The sequence below is a fragment of the Etheostoma spectabile genome, unplaced genomic scaffold (genome assembly GCF_008692095.1).
Source record: "Etheostoma spectabile isolate EspeVRDwgs_2016 unplaced genomic scaffold, UIUC_Espe_1.0 scaffold00007026, whole genome shotgun sequence".
Taxonomy (NCBI): domain Eukaryota; kingdom Metazoa; phylum Chordata; class Actinopteri; order Perciformes; family Percidae; genus Etheostoma; species Etheostoma spectabile.
The window spans coordinates 1-23232 of record NW_022603447.1 but is presented as its reverse complement, the minus strand read 5'-3'; the positions used below and the strand labels follow the sequence as shown (position 1 = coordinate 23232).

General features: G+C 46.6%; 2 protein-coding genes across 2 annotated transcripts in view; one reads left to right on the top strand and one right to left on the bottom strand.

Annotated features, from left to right (window-relative positions):
• Positions 1-7112, bottom strand: part of LOC116678350 (phospholipid transfer protein) — a 30452-nt gene extending 23340 nt beyond the window's left edge. The window contains exons 1-3 of the mRNA XM_032508288.1: positions 7072-7112; positions 1340-1473; positions 1151-1249 (exon numbers count right to left, since the gene is read on the bottom strand). Of these exons, the coding sequence (XP_032364179.1) occupies positions 1151-1249; positions 1340-1473; positions 7072-7074 (236 nt within the window). The 5' untranslated portion in view covers positions 7075-7112. The remainder of the gene's footprint in view (positions 1-1150; positions 1250-1339; positions 1474-7071) is intronic.
• Positions 7113-8015: 903 nt separating this feature from the next.
• Positions 8016-23204, top strand: ddx27 (DEAD (Asp-Glu-Ala-Asp) box polypeptide 27; the record flags this gene model as incomplete). Its single annotated transcript, XM_032508289.1, is given in 12 exon segments — positions 8016-8237; positions 9443-9589; positions 9950-10009; positions 10084-10249; positions 11206-11258; positions 11337-11423; positions 20460-20565; positions 20747-20920; positions 21579-21731; positions 21913-22010; positions 22657-22798; positions 23051-23204. Coding segments are annotated over 12 exon segments (1424 nt in total), but the record flags the coding sequence as incomplete, so codon positions are not given.
• Positions 23205-23232: the final 28 nt, after the last annotated feature.

Sequence of the window (23232 nt, the reverse complement as noted above, 5' to 3'; positions counted from 1 at the left end):
GATAGTATACACCCTGAGTGTTCAGTAACACAGTATTACTATAAGATATAATACACCCTAAGTATTCAGGAACACAGTATTACTTTAAGATATACACACCCTGAGTGTTGAGTAACACAGTATTACTTTAAGATAGTATACACCCTGAGTATTTAGTAACACAGTATGACATTTAGATATAATACATACTGAGTATTGGGGATTACAGTATTACTTTACAGTTTATTTATTGCTAAATGACAGTGGGCACAACTGAAGCCACTTGTGCAAAACTGTAACTACAGTCTGCACTACGAACAGTCCCCTGAACGCACCATAAACTCTAACTACAGTATGCACTAGCAACAGTCACCTGAACGCACCATAAACTCTAACTACAGTCTGACAACCAACAGTCACCTGAACTCACCATAAACTCTAACTCCAGTCTGACTACCAACACTCACCTGAACGCACCATAAACTCTAACTACAGTCTGACAACCAACAGTCACCTGAACTCACCATAAACTCTAACTCCAGTCTGACTACCAACACTCACCTGAACGCACCATAAACTCTAACTACAGTCTTACTAGCAACAGTCACCTGAACGCACCATAAACTCTACCTCCAGTCTGCACTACGAACAGTCACCTGAACGCACCATAAACTCTAACTACAGTCTGCACTAGCAAAAGTCACTTGAACGCACCATTAACTCTAACTACAATCTAATTACCAATACTCACCTGAATGCACCATAAACTTTAACTACAGTCTGACTACCAACAGTCACCTGAACTACACATTCACAGCAACACAACTCTGAACACACACGTCTCAGAACAGGCTCAGTGCAGACAGACACACATTGAAACACACACACACTGAGACACACACACACTGCTGCTGTGTAGACTGGAGTTAGAGTCTGGTCTGCATGACCTGCTGCTGTGTAGACTGGAGTTAGAGTCTGGTCTGCATGACCTGCTGCTGTGTAGACTGGAGTTAAAGTCTGGTCTGGTAAAAATACTCAGTTAGTATTGGATATTACAGTATTTCTGAAGGATATAATACTCAATGAGTATTGGGTATTACAGTATTCCTTTAGGATATAATACTCAGTGCGTATTTGGTATTGCAGTATTCCTCCAGGAGAAGTACTGTACTCTGTGATGGTGTACTGGAAGCGTCCTTCCTTCCCGATCATCTCCGGCATGCTGATGTTGCTCAGCTCCTCTTCAACAAACCTCTGAGTCTCGAACTTACTGTAATACAAAACACATCAAGTCAGTACTTTAACAAATACTTCAAGTACACTGTACACAAAACAGACTACTTGAGAGTACTGCGTATACTTACACATGTCCAGTCCTTTGTCAGTGATGCGGATTTTGCAGCCGGCGGGTTGAGCGGCGGCCATGATGAATGACATCGAAAGGAGGAAGAGTGAGAACAGAGAGGAAGTCATCCTGAGCCGGAACATATTAACCTGGAACACAGAAGGATCAAGACCTGGGATAAAAGTTTGGATTCAGGCAGTGTTTAAGGTCTCTGCTGTCGGGGTGTTTCAGGTCTCTACTGTCGGGGTGTTTCAGGTCTCTACTGTCGGGGTGTTTCAGGTCTCTACTGTCGGGGTGTTTCAGGTCTCTGCTGTTGGGGTGTTTCAGGTCTCTACTGTCGGGGTGTTTCAGGTCTCTGCTGTTGGGATGTTTCAGGCCTCTGCTGTTGGGGTGTTTCAGGTCTCTGCTGTCGGGGTGTTTCAGGTCTCTACTGTCGGGGTGTGTCAGGTCTCTGCTGTTGGGTGTTTCAGGTCTCTACTGTCGGGGTGTTTCAGGTCTCTACTGTCGGGGTGTTTCAGGTCTCTGCTGTTGGGGTGTTTCAGGTCTCTACTGTTGGGGTTTCAGGCCTCTGCTGTTGGGGTGTTTCAGGTCTCTGCTGTTGGGGTGTTTCAGGTCTCTGCTGTTGGGGTGTTTCAAGTCTCTGCTGTCGGGGTGTTTCAGGTCTCTGCTGCCGGGAGGTTTCAGGTCTCTGCTGTCAGGGTGTTTCAGGTCTCTGCTATTGGGGTGTTTCAGTTCTCTGCTGTCGGGGTGTTTCAGGTCTCAGCTCTGTGTCAGGTCTCTGCTGCCGGGATGTTTCAGGTCTCTGGTGTTATAGAGGTTCTGGGTGTAGGTCGGATATTTCTCTTCTTCCATCCCATGATATGGTTCTTATGCAATGCAAACATTGTTTACCGCTCCAGGAAATAGGGTTTACACTGTCCAAACAACCTGTTATACTGTCCCAAAACAACCTGTTATACAGTCCCAAAAAAAAACCTGTTATACTGTCCCAAAACAACCTGTTATACTGCCCAAAACAACCTGTTTATTATAAGTCCCAAAACAACCTGTTATACTGTCCCAAAACAACCTGTTATACTGTCCCAAAACAACTGTTATACTGTCCCAAAACAACCCGTTATACTGTCCCAAACAAAGTTTATACTGTCCCAAAACAACCTGTTATACTGTCCCAAAACAACCTGTTATACTGTCCCAAAACACCTGTTATACTGTCCCAAAACAACCTGTTATACTGTCCCAAAACAACTGTTATACAGTCCCAAAACAACCTGTTATACAGTCCCAAAACAACCTGTTTACAGTCCCAAAACAACCTGTTATACTGTCCCAAAACACCTGTTATACAGTCCCAAAACAACCTGTTATACTGTCCCCAAAACAACCTGTTATACTGTCCCAAAACAACCTGTTATACTGTCCCAAACAACCTGTTATACAGTCCCAAAACAACCTGTTATACAGTCCCAAAACAAACTGTTATACTGTCCCAAAACAACCTGTTATACTGTCCCAAAACAACCTGTTATACAGTCCCAAAAACAACCTGTTATACAGTCCAGACTCAGCTTTCCAGTCCTCCACTGTGAGAGGAATTTGCAGCAGTGAACTAGGTCGCAGGTCAGAGGTCAGAGGTCAGAGGTCACGCTGAACAGACGATCCTCCTGTTGCTCCACAGCTGGCAGAGGAACTTGAACTGCAGTAACCCTGTTACACAACACTCATCTCTCTCTCTCTCTCGCTCTTTACTCTCCCTCTTTCTCTCTTTCTTTCCCTGTCTCTTTCAATTTTCCTTCTAACTCTTACCCTCCTCTCCTCTTTCTCTCTCTAATCCCTCTCTCTCCAGTCCCTCTCCCTGTAAACCAATCCCTTAATTGAAGAAATGCTAAGAAATCTGTTTTATTTCTGTTAGAACTCAGTAACTATCTCAATAAGATTATATATTTAACTTACTGGGTTCTTGTTTGGTGTTGTTCCATTTATTTTAAGATTTGACCCGTTCCACTCCGGGAGCGGTGGAGGTCTGAGCACACAAAATAAGATGGTGACCACATGACTAACAACATAGAGGGAAAAATAAATCTCCATATTTCTGAAAGTAGGGCAGAACTGCCCTCTGAAAGCGTGAGGGGTCCTACATGAAGCCGCCTGTTTTCATGGAGCATTCAAACTCTGGAATCATAAAAAGAAAACCAGATAACGCAGGAAGTGGTCTTGGTACCGGCCAGAAGCCACCTCATTTCAATGGACATCAAATTAATAATTTCATAATATGAACCTTCACGGTCTCCCTCCTGGAGCATCAGAAAGGAGCGCCTGGATTTGTTATTGACGCTAAAAGTCTCCTTTAGGGCTCGGGGTCAGGACTCTAGATGCTCTGGATCGGGACTCTAGACGCTCTAACTCTGGATCAGGACTCTAGTCGCTCTGGATCAGGACTCTAGACATTCTAGGTCCGGACTTTAGACGCTCTAGGTCGGGACTCTGGACGCTCTGGATCGGGACTCTAGACGCTCTGGAGCGGGACTCTAGATGCTCTGGGTCAGGACTCTGGACAGCACTTTTTGAAGCTCCCTACAGAGGTTGAAGGGGATTTGTGCGTCCCTTACAGAGGCTGAAGGGGATTCGTGCGTCCTGTACAGACGCTGAAGGGGATTTGTGCGTCCCTTACAGAGGCTGAAGGGGATTTGTGCGTCCCGTACAGACGCTGAAGGGGATTTGTGCGTCCCGTACAGATGCTGAAGGGGATTTGTGCGTCCCTTACAGACGCTGAAGGGGATTTGTGCGTCCCTTACAGAGGCTGAAGGGGATTTGTGCGTCCCTTACAGAGGCTGAAGAAGGGGATTTGTGCGTCCTTACAGACGCTGAAGGGGATTTGTGCGTCCCTTACAGACGCTGAAGGGGATTTGTGCGTCCCTTACAGACGCTGAAGGGGATTTGTGCGTCCCTTACAGAGGTCTGAAGGGGATTTGTGCATCCTTACAGAGGCTGAAGGGGATTTGTGCGTCCCTTACAGACGCTGAGGGGATTTGTGCGTCCTTACAGACGCTGAAGGGGATTTGTGCGCTCCCTTACAGACGCTGAAGGGATTTGTGCGTCCCTGTACAGACGCTGAAGGGGATTTGTGCGTCCGTACAGCCGTGAAGGCGATTGGTGCGTCCCTTACAGAGGCTGAAGGGGATTTTTGTGCGTCCCTTACAGATGCTGAAGGGGATTTGTGTGTCCCTTACAAGGCTGAAGGGGATTTGTGCGTCCCTTACAGAGGCTGAAGGGATTTGTGTGTCCCTTACAGAGGCTGAAGGGGATTTGTGCGTCCCTTACAGAGGCTGAAGGGATTTGTGCGTCCCTTACAGATGCTGAAGGGATTTGTGTGTCCCTTACAGAGGTGAAGGGTTTTGTGTGCGTCCCTTACAGATGCTAAGGGGATTTGTGCTGCATCCCTACAGAGGGCTGAAGGGATTTGTGCATCCCTTACAGAGGCTGAAGGGGATTTGTGCGTCCCTTACAGAGGCTGAAGGGGATTGTGTGTCCCTTACAGAGGTGGCTGAGGGGGGATTTGTGCGTCCTTACAGAGGCTGAAGGGGATTTGTGCGTCCCTACAGAGGCTGAAGGGGATTTGTGCGTCCCTTACAGACGCTGAGGGGATTTGTGCGTCGTATCTGACGCTGAGAGGGCCGACGTATGAGACAGGTTGGGGAGTGAGGACGGTTGGACGAATGTGTTTTGTGACGTTACGTTAACGTCTTGATTAATGAGTCAGATGTTAAGAAAGGAAGCAGAATTCCCAAATAATGAAAGTCATGGATTTACTGTAAGAAGACAACAGCAAGCATGAAAGTCTCTTTTAAAAGCCATCAGTACACATCAGGTCTGAAGCTTCAAACAGCCTTAACGAGCACAAAGTCCTCACAAATATAGACATCCCAGCCTACACACACACTGTAATCTTGTTTGATTACAGCTCTCGAGCCGACAGCAATCACCAGCCAGCTGCTGCACCCACATCGGGTGACCACAAAACTGCTAACAGCGCACCTGCTAATAGCTAAAAGCTACCGCTAACTTTAATTAAAAAAGCTTCAGATGAAAGAGAAGAAGACTACACCCAGCCTGCCCTGGGGTCTGTCACAGAGACCTCACTTATGAAATATAAATATATATAACCTGCTTTCATCATAATATATAACCATGTATAACCTGCAACCTGCTCTCATCATAATATATAAATATATATAACCTGCTCTCATCATAATGTATAAATATATACAACCTGCTCTCATCATAATATATAAATATATACAACCTGCTTTCATCATAATATATAAACATATATAACCTGCTCTCATCATAATATATAAATATATATAACCTGCTCTCATCATAATATATAAATATATATAACCTGCTTTCATCATAATATATAAATATATATAACCTGCTTTCATCACAATATATAAACATAACCTGCAACCTGCTTTCATCATAATGTATAAATATCCAGTAGAGGCCAAAAGTTAGTTCCCCCTTCTCCTCCAATGAGGTCCTTTATCTTCAGGACTATCTCCATTGGAGATTATCTCTGAAGCATCAGAACTATGATGAACACATGAGGAATTATGGACTAAACAACAAAGTAGAAATACCTGAAAACATGTTTATATTCTAGTTTCTTCAGAGTACCCCCCCCCCCCCCCCCCCCCTTTGCTTTTTGATAGTGCTGCAAACAGGTCCAACAGGTCCAACAAGCCCTTAAACAGCCTGGGGGGTGTTTTGGGGTCATTGTCCTGTTGGAAAAAATAAATGATGGGGTAACTAAACGCAGAATGGATGGGATGGCATGCTGGTTCAGGATGCTGGTTTCAGGAGGCTGGGGTAGTAGCCGTGCTGGGTTCAGGATGCTGTGGTAGCTGGTGTGGTTCAGGATGCTTTTCAGGATGCTGTGGTAGCCGTGCTGGGTTCAGGATGCTGTGGTTAGCGTGCTGGTTCAGGATGCTGTGGTAGCCATGCGGTTCAGGATGCTGTGGCTGTAGCCCTGCGGCGGCTTCAGGGATGGTGTGTGGTAGCATGCTGGTTGCTGTGGTGCTGTGGGTAGCCGTGTGCCTGGTTCAGGATGCTGTGGTAGCCATGCTGGTTCAGGATGCTGTGGTAGCCTGCTGGTTCAGGGATGCTGTGGTAGCCATGCTGGTTCAGGATGCTGTGGTAGCCTGCTGGTTCAGGATGACTGTGGTAGCCGTGCTGGTTCAGGATGCTGTGGTAGCCCTGCTGGTTCCCCCCCAGAATTCTACCAGTCGTCCAATAGGCTGACGGCTGTGTATCAACTGACTTCTGATGGTCCCAACTCCATTAAGAAGAAGAAGAGAAACTCCACTAATGAACCCTGACCAGGCCCACCTGGGGGGGGGGACCATTTTAGGGACTACCTCATGAAGCTCATTGAGAGAACACCAAGGGTTTGCAGCACTATCAAAAATCATATATATATAGATATATATATCTATCTATATATATATATATAGATAAAACTTGTCAGATTTCACACAGAACAGAAACACAGGAGATACCCTGTTACTCACCTGTCCATGTTCATGACGTCTGACTGTCTGTCTCTCTCTCTCTCTCCTCCTGTCTCTGTCTGTCTCTCTGTCTATCTGTCTCCTCTGGCTCCCTCGTCTCTGTCTCTGTGTTTCTTTAGTTGAACTCTGAATGCTAAATGATGAAATGATAAAATGATGAAATGAAAGAATCACCATGTGAAGGAGGAGTTTTCTGTTCTTCTGTCTCTGTTCAGTCTGACTGTGTCTGTCTCTTTGTGGACACTTTAATCCCGAGGGATACACTGACTTCCTCCCCCCCTCTCCTCCCCCTCTCACCCCCCCCCTCTCCTCCCCCCACCGCCCCCTCTCACCCTCTCCCCGTCTCCTCCCCCCACCCTTCCCCCCTCTCCCTTTAAGAGAACATTGGCTTCACTTCTCTTTTCCTACATTTGACGATGTTTCTGTTTGATTCTAATGTCACAGTAACACTTTCCAGGAAACCAGAGCTGTGTGTGTGTGTGTGTGTGTGTGTGTGGTTGGTGTGTGTGTGTGTGTGTGTTCCTGTGAACTAACACATTTGATTAGTCCTGACATCAAACAGCTGGAACACTCCCACGCCAAAAACTCTCACACACACACACCACACTAACACACACACACACACACACACACACCACACACACACACACACGTTTTGACTATTAAGTAATTAATAATTAATAATTAATTAATGGTACAGGGACACAAATATTACAGATGCAGTACAACACATGAATCAGCAGGTCCAGTACCAGACTGTCTAATGAGGTCTTCACAGTACCAGACCCTGACCCAGACTGTCTAATGAGGTCTTCACAGTACCAGACCCTGACCCAGACTGTCCAATGAGGTCTTCACACTAGACCCTGACCCAGACTGTCTAATCTTCATATTCATATCTTTAAAGAAATCATTGGTTCATAAAACTAATTTATTGAGAAATAACATTGAAACGTTTCTTTGGATCAGAAACACACGAGTTGCAAATACTTTCACTGTCCTCGTTCATACAATCATGCAATGAAATATTGTAGTATATACTATAAACATATTATAAACCCCTGTCCTCAGCTGTGATCCTGCCTCCGAACCACAGGCGGCAGGCGGATCCTTTCCGTCGATAACAAGCTCCGTGAACCGGAAGCACGTCACTAACATTTCCTGTTTCCGTCAACACACGTGTGTTTGTGTGGCGAAAACGCAAGAGAAGTCAACAGAACCAGATTCCGTTTGGACCCGTTTGGAAGCAGTTCGCGATGTTGCAGCAGCTGGGTCTGATCGGGACTCTACGGGATGAGGACCAGAGTCCGGAGGAACCCGACACCGAGTCCGAGCAGGAGGTAAGTCAGTTCGGCCACACGGCCGCAACTCTCCCCGAAGAAAGTGCTCCAGAGCCCGGCTACACGGCCGCAACTCTCCCCAGAGAAAGTGCTCCAGAGACCGGCCACACGGCCGCAACTCTCCCCAGAGAAAGTGCTCCAGAGCCCGGACACACGGCCGCAACTCTCCCCGGAGAAAGTGCTCCAGAGCCCGGACACACGGCCCCAACTCTCCCCGGAGAAAGTGCTCCAGAGCCCGGCCACACGGCCCCAACTCTCCCCGAAGAAAGTGCTCCAGAGCCCGGTGTCATTTGCCTTCTGGTTTTTCCACCTACTGGTTTCCGAGCCTGTCGAGATACCGTGTAAACCACGACGGCCACCTACGTCGACAGAGTCGCTACAAATTCATAAACATGTTACTGGCCTTTGCATGCCGTGTGCATGTAGTTTATAACGAGTCCTTGCACACGGATGGACGGTGTGATGGTGTAGTGGACGGTGTAGTGGACGGTGTAGTGGACGGTGTAGTGGACGGTGTGATGGTGTAGTGGACGGTGTAGTGGACGGTGTAGTGGACGGTGCAGTGGACTCTTATGTTATTATTTTTGCTGAAGAAGGTTCAAACCCAGCGCGACACGGATCATCGTAATTTCTTTTAAAACACAATTTTCCCCCTGTACCACGTTAGTGTCGGACTCAGATGTCCAGTCCAGTCTAGTCCATTCTAGTCCAGTCCAGTCTAGTCTAGTCCAGTCCAGTCTAGTCCATTCTAGTCCAGTCCAGTCTAGTCCATTCTAGTCCAGTTCAGTCTAGTCCAGTCCAGTCTAGTCCAGTTTAGTCCAGTCCAGTCCAGTTTAGTCCAGTCCATTCTAGTCAGTTCAGTCCAGTTCAGTCCAGTCCATTCTAGTCCAGTTCAGTCTAGTCCAGTTCAGTCTAGTCCAGTTCAGTGTAGTCCAGTTTATATTGAGGTGCGACACGCAAAGGCCAGTAACATTTTATGAATTTGTAGCGACTCTGTCAACATGCGGGTAAGAGATAAGATGGAGAGAATTGTATATTAAGATAGATGAAACTTTAAATTTGATGATATTCAGTCACATCCAGCGGATTAATAACAAGTTGATCTGCTCATCCAGTCATCCAACTGCAAACAATATTTATAGTTTTATGAACTGAATATATTTATGATCTGTATATTCAGCTGTCTGTCTGTGTCTGTCTCTCAGGACCAGCCGATCGTCCTGAACAGGAAGAAGAAGTTGGGGGGGCGCGGGGCGAACGACTTCAACGCTGACTTTGATTTCGGAGAGAGAGAGGGGCCGATCGACGACGACTGGGTGATGGCCGACATCATGAAGCAGCTCAAGACCAAGGTACAGGACCCCTGCAGGACCAGGCCCCCTCTGTGTTGGTAGAGTTGGGCCCCCTGCAGCCCCCCCGTGTCAGTAGAGTCGTACCCCTGCACACCCCCCCCCCCCGTGTCAGTAGAGTCGTACCCCTGCAGCCACCCCCCCCGCCCGTGTTGATAGAGTTGTGCCCCCTGCACAACCCTAGCCGCTAGCTCCTAGCTAGCAACGTTGTTTTACAAGTTGTCATAGAAACGACCGTGAGGTAAAACATGCAGGAGCCCCGCCCACAGGAAGCAGAGATCAGGAGTGAAGATCAGCTGATTAAAGGATGATTAGACAGCAGAGTTCCAGAGTTCCGGTCTCTAACGGCCTGTGTTGTTTCAGAGGACGGCGACCACTCTGGATCAGAAGATAGAGAAGATCAGGAAGAAGAGGAAGGCTGAGGTGAGTCCGCTCTAACATTCTACTTCCTGTCTGCTCAGATCCACTTCCTGGCTTTAATCCTTTCTGATTGGCAGGAGAGATGTGCTGAGGAGAACCAGGAGGACCCGGGAAACCAGGAGGACCAGGAGGACGATGTGAAGCCAGCGGCAGGAGAGGAAGATGAAAATGATGATGATGAAGAGCAGGAGGATGATGAAGATGAGTTTGATTCAGACGATGAAGAGATTCTGACCAAATCAGGTGAGTCCAGCAGAGGCTTTTATTTTGATTTGGGACAGGAAGCAGAAACATTTTAATTAAAGCTGCGAGCAGCGATGAAGGGGCCCTCGCTTCTTTGCCGGTCGGGGTACTGGCAGGTCGGGGTACTGGCAGGTTGGGCGTCTGGGTGCTGGCAGTTCGGGGGTCGGGGTACTGACAGGTTGGGGGTCATGGTACTGGCAGGTCGGGGATACTGGCAGGTTTGGGGTACTGGTAGGTTGTGGGTACTGGCTGAGGTATGGGGGGTGTGCTCTGTGTAATGGGTGGAGATAGAGTATGGGTGCGTGGTCGGTGTACTGGGTGAGTCTGTGTACTGGGTGGGGTTACAGTATGGGGGCGTGGTCTGTGTACTGGGTGGGGTTACAGTATGGGGGTGTGGTCTGTGTACTGGGTGGGGTTACAGTATGGGGGCGTGGTCTGTGTACTGGGTGGGGTTACAGTATGGGGGGTGGTCTGTGTACTGGGTGGGGTTACAGTATGGGGGGTGGTCTGTGTACTGGGTGGGGTTACAGTATGGGGGGTGGTCTCTGTACTGGGTGGGGTTACAGTATGGGGGGTGGTCTGTGTACTGGGTGGGGTTACAGTATGGGGGGGCGTGGTCTGTGTACGGGTGGGGTTACAGTATGGGGGGTGGTCTCTGTACTGGGTGGGGTTACAGTATGGGGGGTGGTCTGTGTACTGGGTGGGGTTACAGTATGGGGGGTGGTCTGTGTACCTGAATAACTTTTACCAACCATGGTTTTGGTTTTACCAACACAAAGACCAATCAGGACAGAACCTGGTGGTCCACAGGTCTGACCTGGGGGGGGTTAGTGAGTTAGACAGCATGCTAACACGGTCTGAAATAATAATAATAATAATAATAATAATAACGATGATCCAGATGATGTAGAGTCCGATAATAATTGCGTGGTTGTTGACTTCCTGTTTCCTGTCAGACACGCTGAGAGACAAAGACCGACGCCGGAGGAAGAGGAAGGGGGGAGCGGAGGTGAGGAGACCTCCCTGGTCACCGTGGTAACGACTGTGTATGCTGGGTCACCATGGTAACGGCTGTGTGTGATTTCAGGCTCCGGACTCGTTCTACGCCGACGCGTCTCAGTTCGATGATCAGCTGACGTTTGACGACATGAACCTGTCCCGCCCACTGCTCAAGGTGACCTTTGACCTCTGAACATACAGATTATATAGAGCTATCTTTAAATATTATTATATACAATTATAAAATCTGTTAAATATTAGTTACACACACCTTCCTTGTATCTCTAGTTAAACTGACTCTTAACAAACACATACAGTGTGTGTGTGTGTGTGTGTGTGTGTGTGTGTGTGTGTGTATATACACAGTATGTGTCTGTTAAGAGTCTGTATGTATATATTCAATTCAATTTTATTTATAGTACCAATTCATAACAAGAGTTATCTCGAGACCCTTTACAGAGCAGGTCTAGACCACACTCCAGAATTTACAACCTGGACCTGGACCTGGACCAGAGATGTGACCCATGGCCAGAATATCAGAGTTCTTAAAAATGCAGCGCAGTGACGATACAGACGTTTCATACACGACGTGTGTTTCCGCCGTTCGACCTGTGCAACCAATAATCGTGATCTATATATTGATCAAAATAATCGAGATTATCATTTTGGCCATAATGGTGCAGCCCTCCTCCTGGGCCAGCCCTCCTCCTGGGCCAGCCCTCCTCCTGGGCCAGCCCTCCTCCTGGGCCAGCCATCCTCCTGGGCCAGCCCTCCTCCTGGGCCAGCCCTCCTCCTGGGCCAGCCCTCCTCCTGGGCCAGCCCTCCTCCTGGGCCAGCCCTAACTATAAGCTTTATCAAAGATGAAAGTCTTAAGCCTACTCTTAAATGTGGAGACGGTGTCTGCCTCCTAAACCCAGACTGGAACCTGGTTCCACAGGAGAGGAGCCTGATAGCTGAAGGCTCTGGACCCAGACTGGAACCTGGTTCCACAGGAGAGGAGCCTGATAGCTGAAGGCTCTGGACCCAGACTGGAACCTGGTTCCACAGGAGAGGAGCCTGATAGCTGAAGGCTCTGGACCCAAACTGGAACCTGGTTCCACAGGAGAGGAGCCTGATAGCTGAAGGCTCTGGACCCAGACTGGAACCTGGTTCCACAGTAGAGGAGCCTGATAGCTGAACGCTCTGGCTCCCGTTCTACTTTTAGAGACTCTAGGAACCACCAGTAACCCTGCATTCTGGGAGCGTAGTGCTCTCCTAGGGTTGTAAGGTACTATGAGCTCTTTAAGATAAGATGGAGCCTGACCATGAAGAGCTTTGTAGGTGAGAAGAAGGATTTTAAATTCTATTCTGGATTTTACAGGAAGCCAATGCAGAGAAGCTAAAACAGGAGAGATGGGGTCTCTTTTCCTGGTTCCTGTCAGAACCCGTGCTGCAGCATTCTGGATTAGCTGTAGAGTCTTTATGGATTTTTTCGAGCAGCCTGATAACAGAGAATTGCAGTAATCCAACCTAGAAGTAACAAATGCATGGACTAGTTTTTCTGCATCATTTTTAGACAGGATATTCCTGATTTTTGCAATATTACGTAGGTGAAAAAAGACGATCCTTGAAATTTGCTTTAAGTGGGAATTAAAGGACATGTCCTGATCAAAGATGACTCCAAGATTCCTCTAGGGCTGTAATCTCCCAGTGGACTAGTCCATTTAGTGGTCGATACGTTCTGGCTCGACCAAAATTCGGATTGGTTGATTTTTTGCCGTGTTATTCCATCAGGTGGAGGCAGAGACCGTTATGGTCTATGGGTGGAAAGCCCTAACTGCTAATTTTACAAAAATAGATAACGGAAAAAATTTAATTGCAAAGTTTGCAAGTAACAGTTTGCATATTGCAGCTGGACTACAAACATGGCGTCTCACCTAAAAACGGTGAGTAACCTGTCTGCGTTAGGTCGCCCTGTCTGTTTGGAGTAGGCTATATGAACACATCAGAATTGGCATATTTCATAGTCTAATAATCGTTTTATAAGTACCGGCGCACCCACCCGCAACTACGGTAGCGTTCCCCGGACCCCCCCAGACCCCCCAGACCACGCTGGATGTTAAGCCTCTACCTTCCAAATGCAAAAATAATATCACGGAAGGAATTGTTGACTTTATTGCTCATATGAGGCCCATTGCTGTTGTGGAGGGCTGAGGTTTTAAGAACTTGTTGATATACAGCGCCAGCACGAGTCACAATAAAAGCTTTAAACTAACAGTCTCTTCGTGTCTCCGTGTCTCCATGTCTCCGTGTGAGGACACAGAGGCTGATGCAGCGCTGTCAGAGCGGACAGACGAGTGTCAATTTATTGCAAAATAATTAGGTCAAAAATGATTTACTATACTGCAAATAGCCAAATACTGAGGGAAAGTACAGTTATTTAATCTTGCAATTGTTTCCGCCCTCCGTACCCCCCCCCCCCCCCCCCAGTCGATTTTGAGTCGAAAATTTCATGACTTCAGTCAACCCAGATTTTCTTTGGTTGATTACAATTACATTTTATTATTTCATAACAAGAGTTATCTCAAGACACTTTACAGATAGAGTAGGTCTAGACCACACTCCAAAATTTACAAGGACCCAACAGTTCCAGTAGTTTCCTCCAGACCAGCAACAGGGCCCCAGTGGAGAGGAAAAACTTCCTTTTAGGCAGAAACCTCGGTCAGACCCAGGCTCTTGGTAGGCGGCGTCTGACGGGCCGGTTGGGGTTAGTGGAAATAACAAAAATAGTCAAATGTTCAAAGTAATTACAGCCCAAGGTTCCTCACAGTGGTGCTGGAGGCCAGGGTGGGGCTGGAGGTCAGGGTGGGGCTGGAGGCCAGGGTGGTGCTGGAGGCCAGGGTGGTGCTGGAGGCCAGGGTGGGGCTGGAGGCCAGGGTGGTGCTGGAGGCCAGGGTGATGCCATCCAGAGTAACTATATCTTTGGATAGTGCGTCACGGAGGTGCTTGGGTCCGAGAGCAATAACTTCCGTTTTATCTGAGTTTAACATTAGAAAATTACAGGTCGTCCAGGTTTTAATATCTTGAAGGCACGTTTGAAGTTTAGCTAACTGATTAGTTTCATCCGGCTTGATCGACAGATATAACTGAGTATCATCTGCATAACAATGAAAGTTTATGGAGTGTTTCCTGATAATATTGCCTAAAGGAAGCATATACAAAGTGAATAGGATTGGACCGAGCACAGATCCTTGTGGGACTCCATGACTAACCTTGGCGTGCACAGAGGATTCATCGTTAACATGAACGAACTGAGATCGATCTGATAAATAAGACTTAAACCAGCTTAGAGCAGTCCCTTTAATGCCAATTAAATGTTCCAATCTCTGTAATAAGATATAATGGTCAATGGTATCAAATGCAGCGCTAAGATCTAATAACACAAGTACAGAGATAAGTCCTTCGTCTGATGCAATTAGGAGGTCATTAGTAATTTTCACAAGTGCTGTCTCTGTGCTATGATTAACTCTAAATCCTGACTGAAAATCCTCAAATAAGCTGTTGCTATGCAGAAAGTCGCACAGCTGTTTGGCGACTGCTTTCTCAAGAACCTTAGAGAGAAATGGAAGGTTGGATATAGGTCTATAGTTGGCTAAAACATCTGGATCAGGGTTGGATATAGGTCTATAGTTGGCTAAAACATCTGGTTCGGGGTTGGATATAGGTCTATAGTTGGCTAAAACATCTGGATCAAGGTTGGATATAGGTCTATAGTTGGCTAAAACATCTGGTTCAGGGTTGGATATAGGTCTATAGTTGGCTAAAACATCTGGATCAAGGTTGGATATTGGTCTGTAGTTGGCTAAAACATCTGGACCAAGGTTGGATATAGGTCTGTAGTTGGCTAAAACATCTGGATCAAGGTTGGATATAGGTCTATAGTTGGCTAAAACATCTGGATCAAGGTTGGATATAGGTCTATAGTTGGCTAAAACATCTGGTTCAGGGTTGGATATAGGTCTATAGTTGGCTAAAACATCTGGATCAAGGTTGGATATAGGTCTATAGTTGGCTAAAACATCTGGATCAAGGTTGGATATTGGTCTGTAGTTGGCTAAAACATCTGGATCAGGGTTGGATATTGGTCTGTAGTTGGCTAAAACATCTGGATCAAGGTTGTATATAGGTCTATATTTGGCTAAAACATCTGGATCAAGGTTGGATATAGGTCTATAGTTGGCTAAAACATCTGGATCAAGGTTGGATATAGGTCTATAGTTGGTTAAAACATCTGGATCAAGGTTGGATATAGGTCTATAGTTGGCTAAAACATCTGGATCAAGGTTGGATATAGGTCTATAGTTGGCTAAAACATCTGGATCAAGGTTGGATATAGGTCTGTATTTGGCTAAAATATCTGGATCAAGGTTGGATATAGGTCTATAGTTGGCTAAAACATCTGGATCAAGGTTGGATATAGGTCTATAGTTGGTTAAAACATCTGGATCAAGGTTGTATATAGGTCTATAGTTGGCTAAAACATCTGGATCAAGGTTGGATATAGGTCTATAGTTGGTTAAAACATCTGGATCAAGGTTGGATATAGGTCTATAGTTGGTTAAAACATCTGGATCAGGGTTGGATATAGGTCTATAGTTGGCTAAAACATCTGGACCAAGGTTGGATATAGGTCTATAGTTGGTTAAAACATCTGGATCAAGGTTGGATATAGGTCTATAGTTGGTTAAAACATCTGGATCAGGGTTGGATATAGGTCTATAGTTGGCTAAAACATCTGGATCAAGGTTGTATATAGGTCTATAGTTGGCTAAAACATCTGGATCAAGGTTGGATATAGGTCTATAGTTGGTTAAAACATCTGGATCAAGGTTGGATATAGGTCTATAGTTGGTTAAAACATCTGGATCAGGGTTGGGCTTTTTCAGCAGAGCTTTAATTACAGCTACTTTAAAGTGCTGTGGTACATAGCCTGTTAATAAAGATAGATTGGTCATATCTAGTAGAGAAGTGTTGACTAATGGTAGAACTTCTTTATGCAGCCTAGTTGGGATGCTAAGAGGCAGGTTGATGGTTTAGATGAAGCCTAGTTGGGATGCTAAGAGGCAGGTTGATGGTTTAGATGAAGCCTAGTCGGGATGCTAAGAGGCAGGTTGATGGTTTAGATGAAGCCTAGTCGGGATGCTAAGAGGCAGGTTGATGGTTTAGATGAAGCCTAGTTGGGATGCTAAGAGGCAGGTTGATGGTTTAGATGAAGCCTAGTTGGGATGCTAAGAGGCAGGTTGATGGTTTAGATGAAGCCTAGTTGGGATGCTAAGAGGCAGGTTGATGGTTTAGATGAAGCCTAGTCCGGATGGGGTCTAAGAGGCATGTTGATGGTTTAGATGAAGCCTAGTCCGGATGGGGTCTAAGAGGCAGGTTGATGGTTTAGATCAGGGGTCTTCAACAGGGGGTCCGCGACCCCTAGGGGGTCCGCGGAGGTACTGCATGGGGGTCGCGGAAGTTTTGGTTGATTAGACTTTTTTTTATATTTATATTAAATCCACATTAACATGAATTCAACACACTGTAGTAAACAGATAAATGGAGGCAGAAGATGTCTTTCAGTCATCAATGCACACATGGCACTATAGGACCAGTTTGATATAACACAATTTTATACAATATATATAACTAGGGGTCCCCGTTCCATCTCGCCATCAGTTTGGGGGTCCTTGGCCTGGAAAACGTTGAAGACCCCTGGTTTAGATGAAGCCTAGTCAGGATGGGGTCTAAGAGGAAGGTTTATGGTTTAGATGAAGCCTAATCGGGATGGGGTGTAAGAGGCAGGTTGATGGTTTAGATGAAGCCTAGTCAGGATGGGGTCTAAGAGGCAGGTTGATGGTTTAGATGAAGCCTAGTCGGGATGGGGTCTAAGTGGCAGGTTGATGGTTTAGATAAAGCCTAATCGGGATGGGGTCTAAGAGGCAGGTTGATGGTTTAGATGAAGCCTAGTCGGGATGGGGTCTAAGAGGCAGGTTGATGGTTTAGATGAAGCCTAGTCGGGATGGGATCTAAGAGGCAGGTTGATGGTTTAGATGAAGCCTAGTCGGGAGGGGTCTAAGAGGCAGGTTGATGGTTTAGATGAAGCCTAGTGGGATGGGATCTAAGAGGCAGTTGATGGTTTGATGAAGCCTAGTCGGATGGGATCTAAGAGGCAGGTTGATGGTTTAGATGAAGCCTAGTCGGGATGGGGTCTAAGAGGCAGGTTGATGGTTTAGATGAAGCCTAGTCGGGATGGGGTCTAAAGAGGCAGGTTGATGGTTTAGATGAAGAAATAATTGAATTAAATTGATAAAGATCAAGTGAAGCAAACAGTCAAAACATGTATCTGGTTTTACAGCGGTTTCTAGGGTTCCTGAGTTTAGAGATAAGCCAGTTAAAGGCAGGTCTTGGTGAATTTTGCTTCTAATAGTTATAATTTTATCATTGAAGACCTCATAAAGTCGTTACTACTAAGAGCTCTGGGAATACTTGGCTCAGTAGAGCTGTGACCTTCTGTTAGCCTGGCTACAGTGCTGAAAAGAAACCTGGGGTTGTTCCTATTTTCCTCTATCAATGACGAGTAGTACGCTGCTCTGGCATTACGGAGGGCCTTCCTAGACGTTTTAAGACTATCTTGCCAGGTTAAACGAGAATTTTCCAGTTTGGTGGAGCGCCAAATCTTCTCAAGTTTCCGCGATATTTGCTTTAATTTGCGAGTTTCAGTGTTATACCATGGAGCTAACCGTCTTCGTTTTATTATCTTCTTTTTTAGAGGGGCAACAGAGTCTAGAGACATTCGTAGCGAGCCTGCTGCACTATCAACAAAATGATCGATTTGGGAGGGACTAATAGCATAGGAGTCCTCCGTTACTTTGGGACTTGGTAATGAATTAAATGCTAACGGAATCGCATCCTTAAATTTAGCTACAGCACTATCAGATAGACATCTTGTATGTAAACTCTGCAAATTCGGATAAGAATTCAGAGTCTGGACCAGGTGCTCGGTACACTATAACAAATAGAACTGGTTCAGAGTCTGGACCAGGTGCTCGGTACACTATAACAAATAGAACTGGTTGCATTGATTTCCAACTTGGGTGTGAAAGACTAAGAACAAGACTTTCTAATGAGTTATAATCTAGTTTAGGTCTAGAGCTGATTAGTAGACTAGAATCAAAGATAGCTGCAACTCCACCTCCTCGGCCTGTGCCTCGAGGAATGGTAGTATTAATATGACGGGGGGGGGGGGGGGTGGATTCATTTAGACTAACATGTTCTCCATTACCCAGTCAGGTTTCAGTAAGACAGAATACATCAATATCCGAGTCTGATATTAATTCATTTACTAGTCCCCCTTTAGAAGAGAGAGATCTGATGTTTAAGAGTCCACATTTAATTCTCCTATTCTTTTGAACTATTGCACTTGTGGTTTTAATTGTTATGAGGTTTTCATGCACAGCTCCTCTTCTGTTTACCTTTGATTTAAATAATTTTAATGGTCGGGGGGCAGACACCGTCACTATGGGGTTTTACTAGGTAACACCTGGAGTAAAGGAGCAGAGAAGTGTGTTAGACTGGGACTCTGCCTCCTGGTCCCAGCTATGGATTGTCAAGGATCAGGTCCACTAATAAACTTGTCCAGATTTCTAGAAATGAGAGCTGCTCCATCCCAAGTGGGATGAATGCCGTCTCTCCGAATCAGACCAGGTCTTCCCCAGAAAGACTGCCAGTGATCCACAAAGCCCACATCATGATCTGGACACCACCTCGATAGCCAGCGGCGAAATGACGACATGCGGCTATACATGTCATCACTGGTGAGGTCTGACAGTGGTCCAGAGAAAACTACGGTGACCCACATTGACTTTGATTCTGAACACACCGATTCAACATTAATCTTAGTAACCTCCGATTGCCGTAACCGGGAGTCATTAACGCCAACGTGAATATCAATCTTGCTGTATTTACGTTTATCCTTAGCCAGCAGTTTCAGATAAGACTCAACGTCGCCCGCTCTAGCCCCCGGGATGCTCTTAACTACGGCCGCCGGCTTCGCTAACTTCACGTTTCTCAGAATGGAGCTGAGATAACCAGAGTTGGTTTCTCAGCGGGGGGGTTGCTGAGTGGAAAACCTGTTAGAAACGCTAACAGGCTGGTGGCGGTCCGACGCCTTGGAAAACTTACGACTAGCTCTTCCTCGTCCTCTCACAGTCACCCAGGGACTATGTCCTGGCTGCTCAGGAGTAACCGGGGGCCGGTTACCAGAGGCTAACTCAGGCTCAGGCCGGCCCGCGCCGACTACCGGGGGGAGGTTAGCTACAGTAACTAACGGCTGATCTGTCATGGTGCGGATCCGGACTTCTAACTCACTAAGCCCCGCCTCCACATCTATAAATAAACTACACTTGTTACACATCCCATCACCGCTAAAGGATGCAGAGGAGGAACTAAACATCTCACACACCGAGCAGGAGGAAGTAGGAGAGGGGGATGACATGGCTAACTGCTAAGCTAAAGTCGCTAGCAGCTAAGCTAATGTACGGTAGCGTTAGCTACCAAGCGTTCAAAACAACTGGTATTTAACGAAAGTCACTGAAAGACGTAAAACAAATGCTGATGCCTATGCCCCGTTGATGTAGTAGTTTAATGCACAACACCTTTCTCGAGTTTCAGTCACTTAACACCAGATATAGCTAACTGCTAAGCTAAAGCCACTAACAGCAAAGGTAAAGTACGGTAGCGTTAGCTACCAAGCGTTTGAAAACTGTTATTTAACGAAAGTTACTGAACATGTAAACTGTGAGTGCTTAGGCAGTACTACTATAAGAAGAAGGGTTTAGCGGACAGTTAGCCGCTGTAATAACAAATCTAACAAATTAAACTAGTATTTAGTGAGCAGCAACACGCTACCAACATGCTACCAACATGCTACCAACATGCTACCACATGCTACCAACGAGCTACCAACGAGCTACCAACGAGCTACCAACGAGCTACCAACATGCTACCAACATGCTACCAACATGCTACCAGAAACGGAAATGCGTCAGGTACGCACATACCGCAACAGGTTCCAGCAACAACAGGATATTATTGTGTGTGTGTGTGTGTGTGTGGTGTGTGTGTTGTGTGTGTGTGTGTGTGTTGTGTGTGTGTGTGTGTGTGTGTGTGTGTGTGTGTGTGTGTGTAGGCCATCAGCTCCCTGGGGTTCCAGCAGCCGACCCCGATCCAGAAGGCCTGTGTTCCCGTCGGTCTGCTGGGCCGAGACCTGTGTGCCTGCGCTGCTACCGGGACAGGTACCAGGATATATTAATATTAGTTTAATATATTAATATAACATATTAATATGAAATACTGGGACACATACCAGGATATATTAATTTAATATTAAAATGTTATATAAAATAAGAATATAAATATATATTATATATAATAATTATTAATAATAAGTAATATAACGGCGTGTTCCTCGTCCAGGGAAGACTGCGGCCTTCATGCTGCCTGTGTTGGAGCGCTTGGTTTATAAACCCCGGACCACCCAGGTGACCCGGGTCCTGATCCTGGTTCCCACCAGGGAGTTGGGGATCCAGGTCCACTCTGTGGGCCGCCAGCTGGCCCAGTTCACCTCCATCACCACCTGCCTAGCTGTCGGTACGACCACTTCCTGTTTCTATGTTGAATGTTCTAGTTTCTTCAACAAGTCCTCCATCCATCCAGACTGATCCACCTTTTAGACCCAACAAGTCCCCCAACCATCCAGACTGATCAACGTTTTAGACCCAACAAGTCCCCCATCCATCCAGACTGATCAACGTTTTAGACCCAACAAGTCCCCCATCCATCCAGACTGATCAACGTTTTAGACCCAACAAGTCCTCCATCCATCCAGATTGATCCACCTTTTAGACCCAACAAGTCCCCCAACCATCCAGACTGATCCACGTTTTAGACCCAACAAGTCCTCCATCCATCCAGACTGATCCACCTTTTAGACCCAACAAGTCCCCCAACCATCCAGACTGATCCACGTTTTAGACCCAACAAGTCCTCCATCCATCCAGACTGATCCACCTTTTAGACCCAACAAGTCCCCCATCCATCCAGACTTATCCCCGTTTTAGACCCAACAAGTACCCCCATCCATCCAGACTGATCAACGTTTTAGACCCAACAAGTCCCCCATCCATCCAGACTTATCCCCGTTTTAGACCCAACAAGTCCCCCATTCATCCAGAACTAACTGTCTGGACTAATCCAAAGACACTCCGGTCCTGGTCCGGTCTTTCACTAACGTGTGTGTTCTGTCCAGGCGGGCTGGACCTGAAGTCCCAAGAGGCTGCGTTGCGGGCGGGTCCAGATGTTCTGGTGGCCACGCCGGGCCGGCTCATTGATCACCTTCACAACACGCCGAGCTTTGAGCTGAGTCACATCGAGATCCTGATCCTGGACGAGGCGGACCGGTAAACCCTGCAGCCACAGAGACCCGTCAGACCCATTTGACCCAGTCTGGAACTATGACTCAGCATTTTGTTTTGGTGTGTGTGTGTGTGGTGTGTGTGTGTGTGGTGTGGTGTGTGTGTGTGTGTGTGTGTTTGTGTGTGTGTGTGTGTGTGTGTGTGTGGTGTGTGTGTGTGTGTGTCAGGATGCGGACGAGTACTTCGAGGAGCAGATGAAGGAGATCATCCGCCTGTGTTCCTACAACAGACAGACCATGTTGTTCTCTGCCACCATGACGGAGGAGGTGAGTGTCATGTGACCTGTGTCCAGCTGTTCTGTCATGTGACCTGTGTCCAGCTGTTCTGTGTCTTGTGATCTGTGTGTCCAGCTGTTCTGTGTCTTGTGATCTGTGTGTCCAGCTGTTCTATGTCATATTACCTGTGTGTCCAGGTGTTGTAACATTTCATGTGACCTGTGTGTCCAGGTGTTGTAACATGTCATGTGACCTGTGTGTCCAGGTGTTGTAACATGTCATGTGACCTGTGTGTCCAGGTGTTGTAACGTGTCATGTGACCTGTGTCCAGGTGTTGTAACTTGTCATGTGACCTGTGTGTCCAGGTGTTGTAACTTGTCATGTGACCTGTGTCCAGGTGTTGTAACGTGTCATGTGACCTGTGTCCAGGTGTTGTAACATGTCATGTGACCTGTGTGTCCAGGTGTTGTAACATGTCATGTGACCTGTGTCCAGGTGTTGTAACGTGTCATGTGACCTGTGTGTCCAGGTGTTGTAACATGTCATGTGACCTGTGTGTCCAGGTGTTGTAACATGTCATGTGACCTGTGTCCAGGTGTTGTAACGTGTCATGTGACCTGTGTGTCCAGGTGTTGTAACATGTCATGTGACCTGTGTGTCCAGGTGTTGTAACATGTCATGTGACCTGTGTGTCCAGGTGAAGGAGCTGGCGGCTGTCTCGTTGAAGGAGCCAATCAGGATCTTCGTTAACAGCAACACAGACGTGGCTCCGTGTCTGAGACAAGAGTTCATCAGAATCCGCCAGAACCGGGAGGGAGACAGGGAGGCCGTGGTGGCCGGTACGTACTTATACTACATTATATAGTACTATATACTGTATATATTATATAGTACTATTTGTATTATAATACATTATATAATACTATATACGTATATTAGACCGTTTGAGACAGTTAACATGGTAACTGTGCTAAGCTAACTAGCATCATGCTACAGCTGATAGACCATAACAGTCCTAATGATGTCACACCATACCATATCGTACCATAGCCCCCCTCCCCCCCAAACACTAACGGTTCTGTGTGTTCTAGCGCTGCTGACTCGGACCTTTCAGGATCACGTGATGTGTTTCACTCAGACGAGGAAACAGGCTCACAGACTGCACATCCTGCTGGGACTGCTGGGGCTGAAGGTCGGAGAACTGCACGGGGAACTGAGCCAGAACCAGAGACTGGAGAACCTCAGGTACACACTTAACCAGAGACTGGAGAAC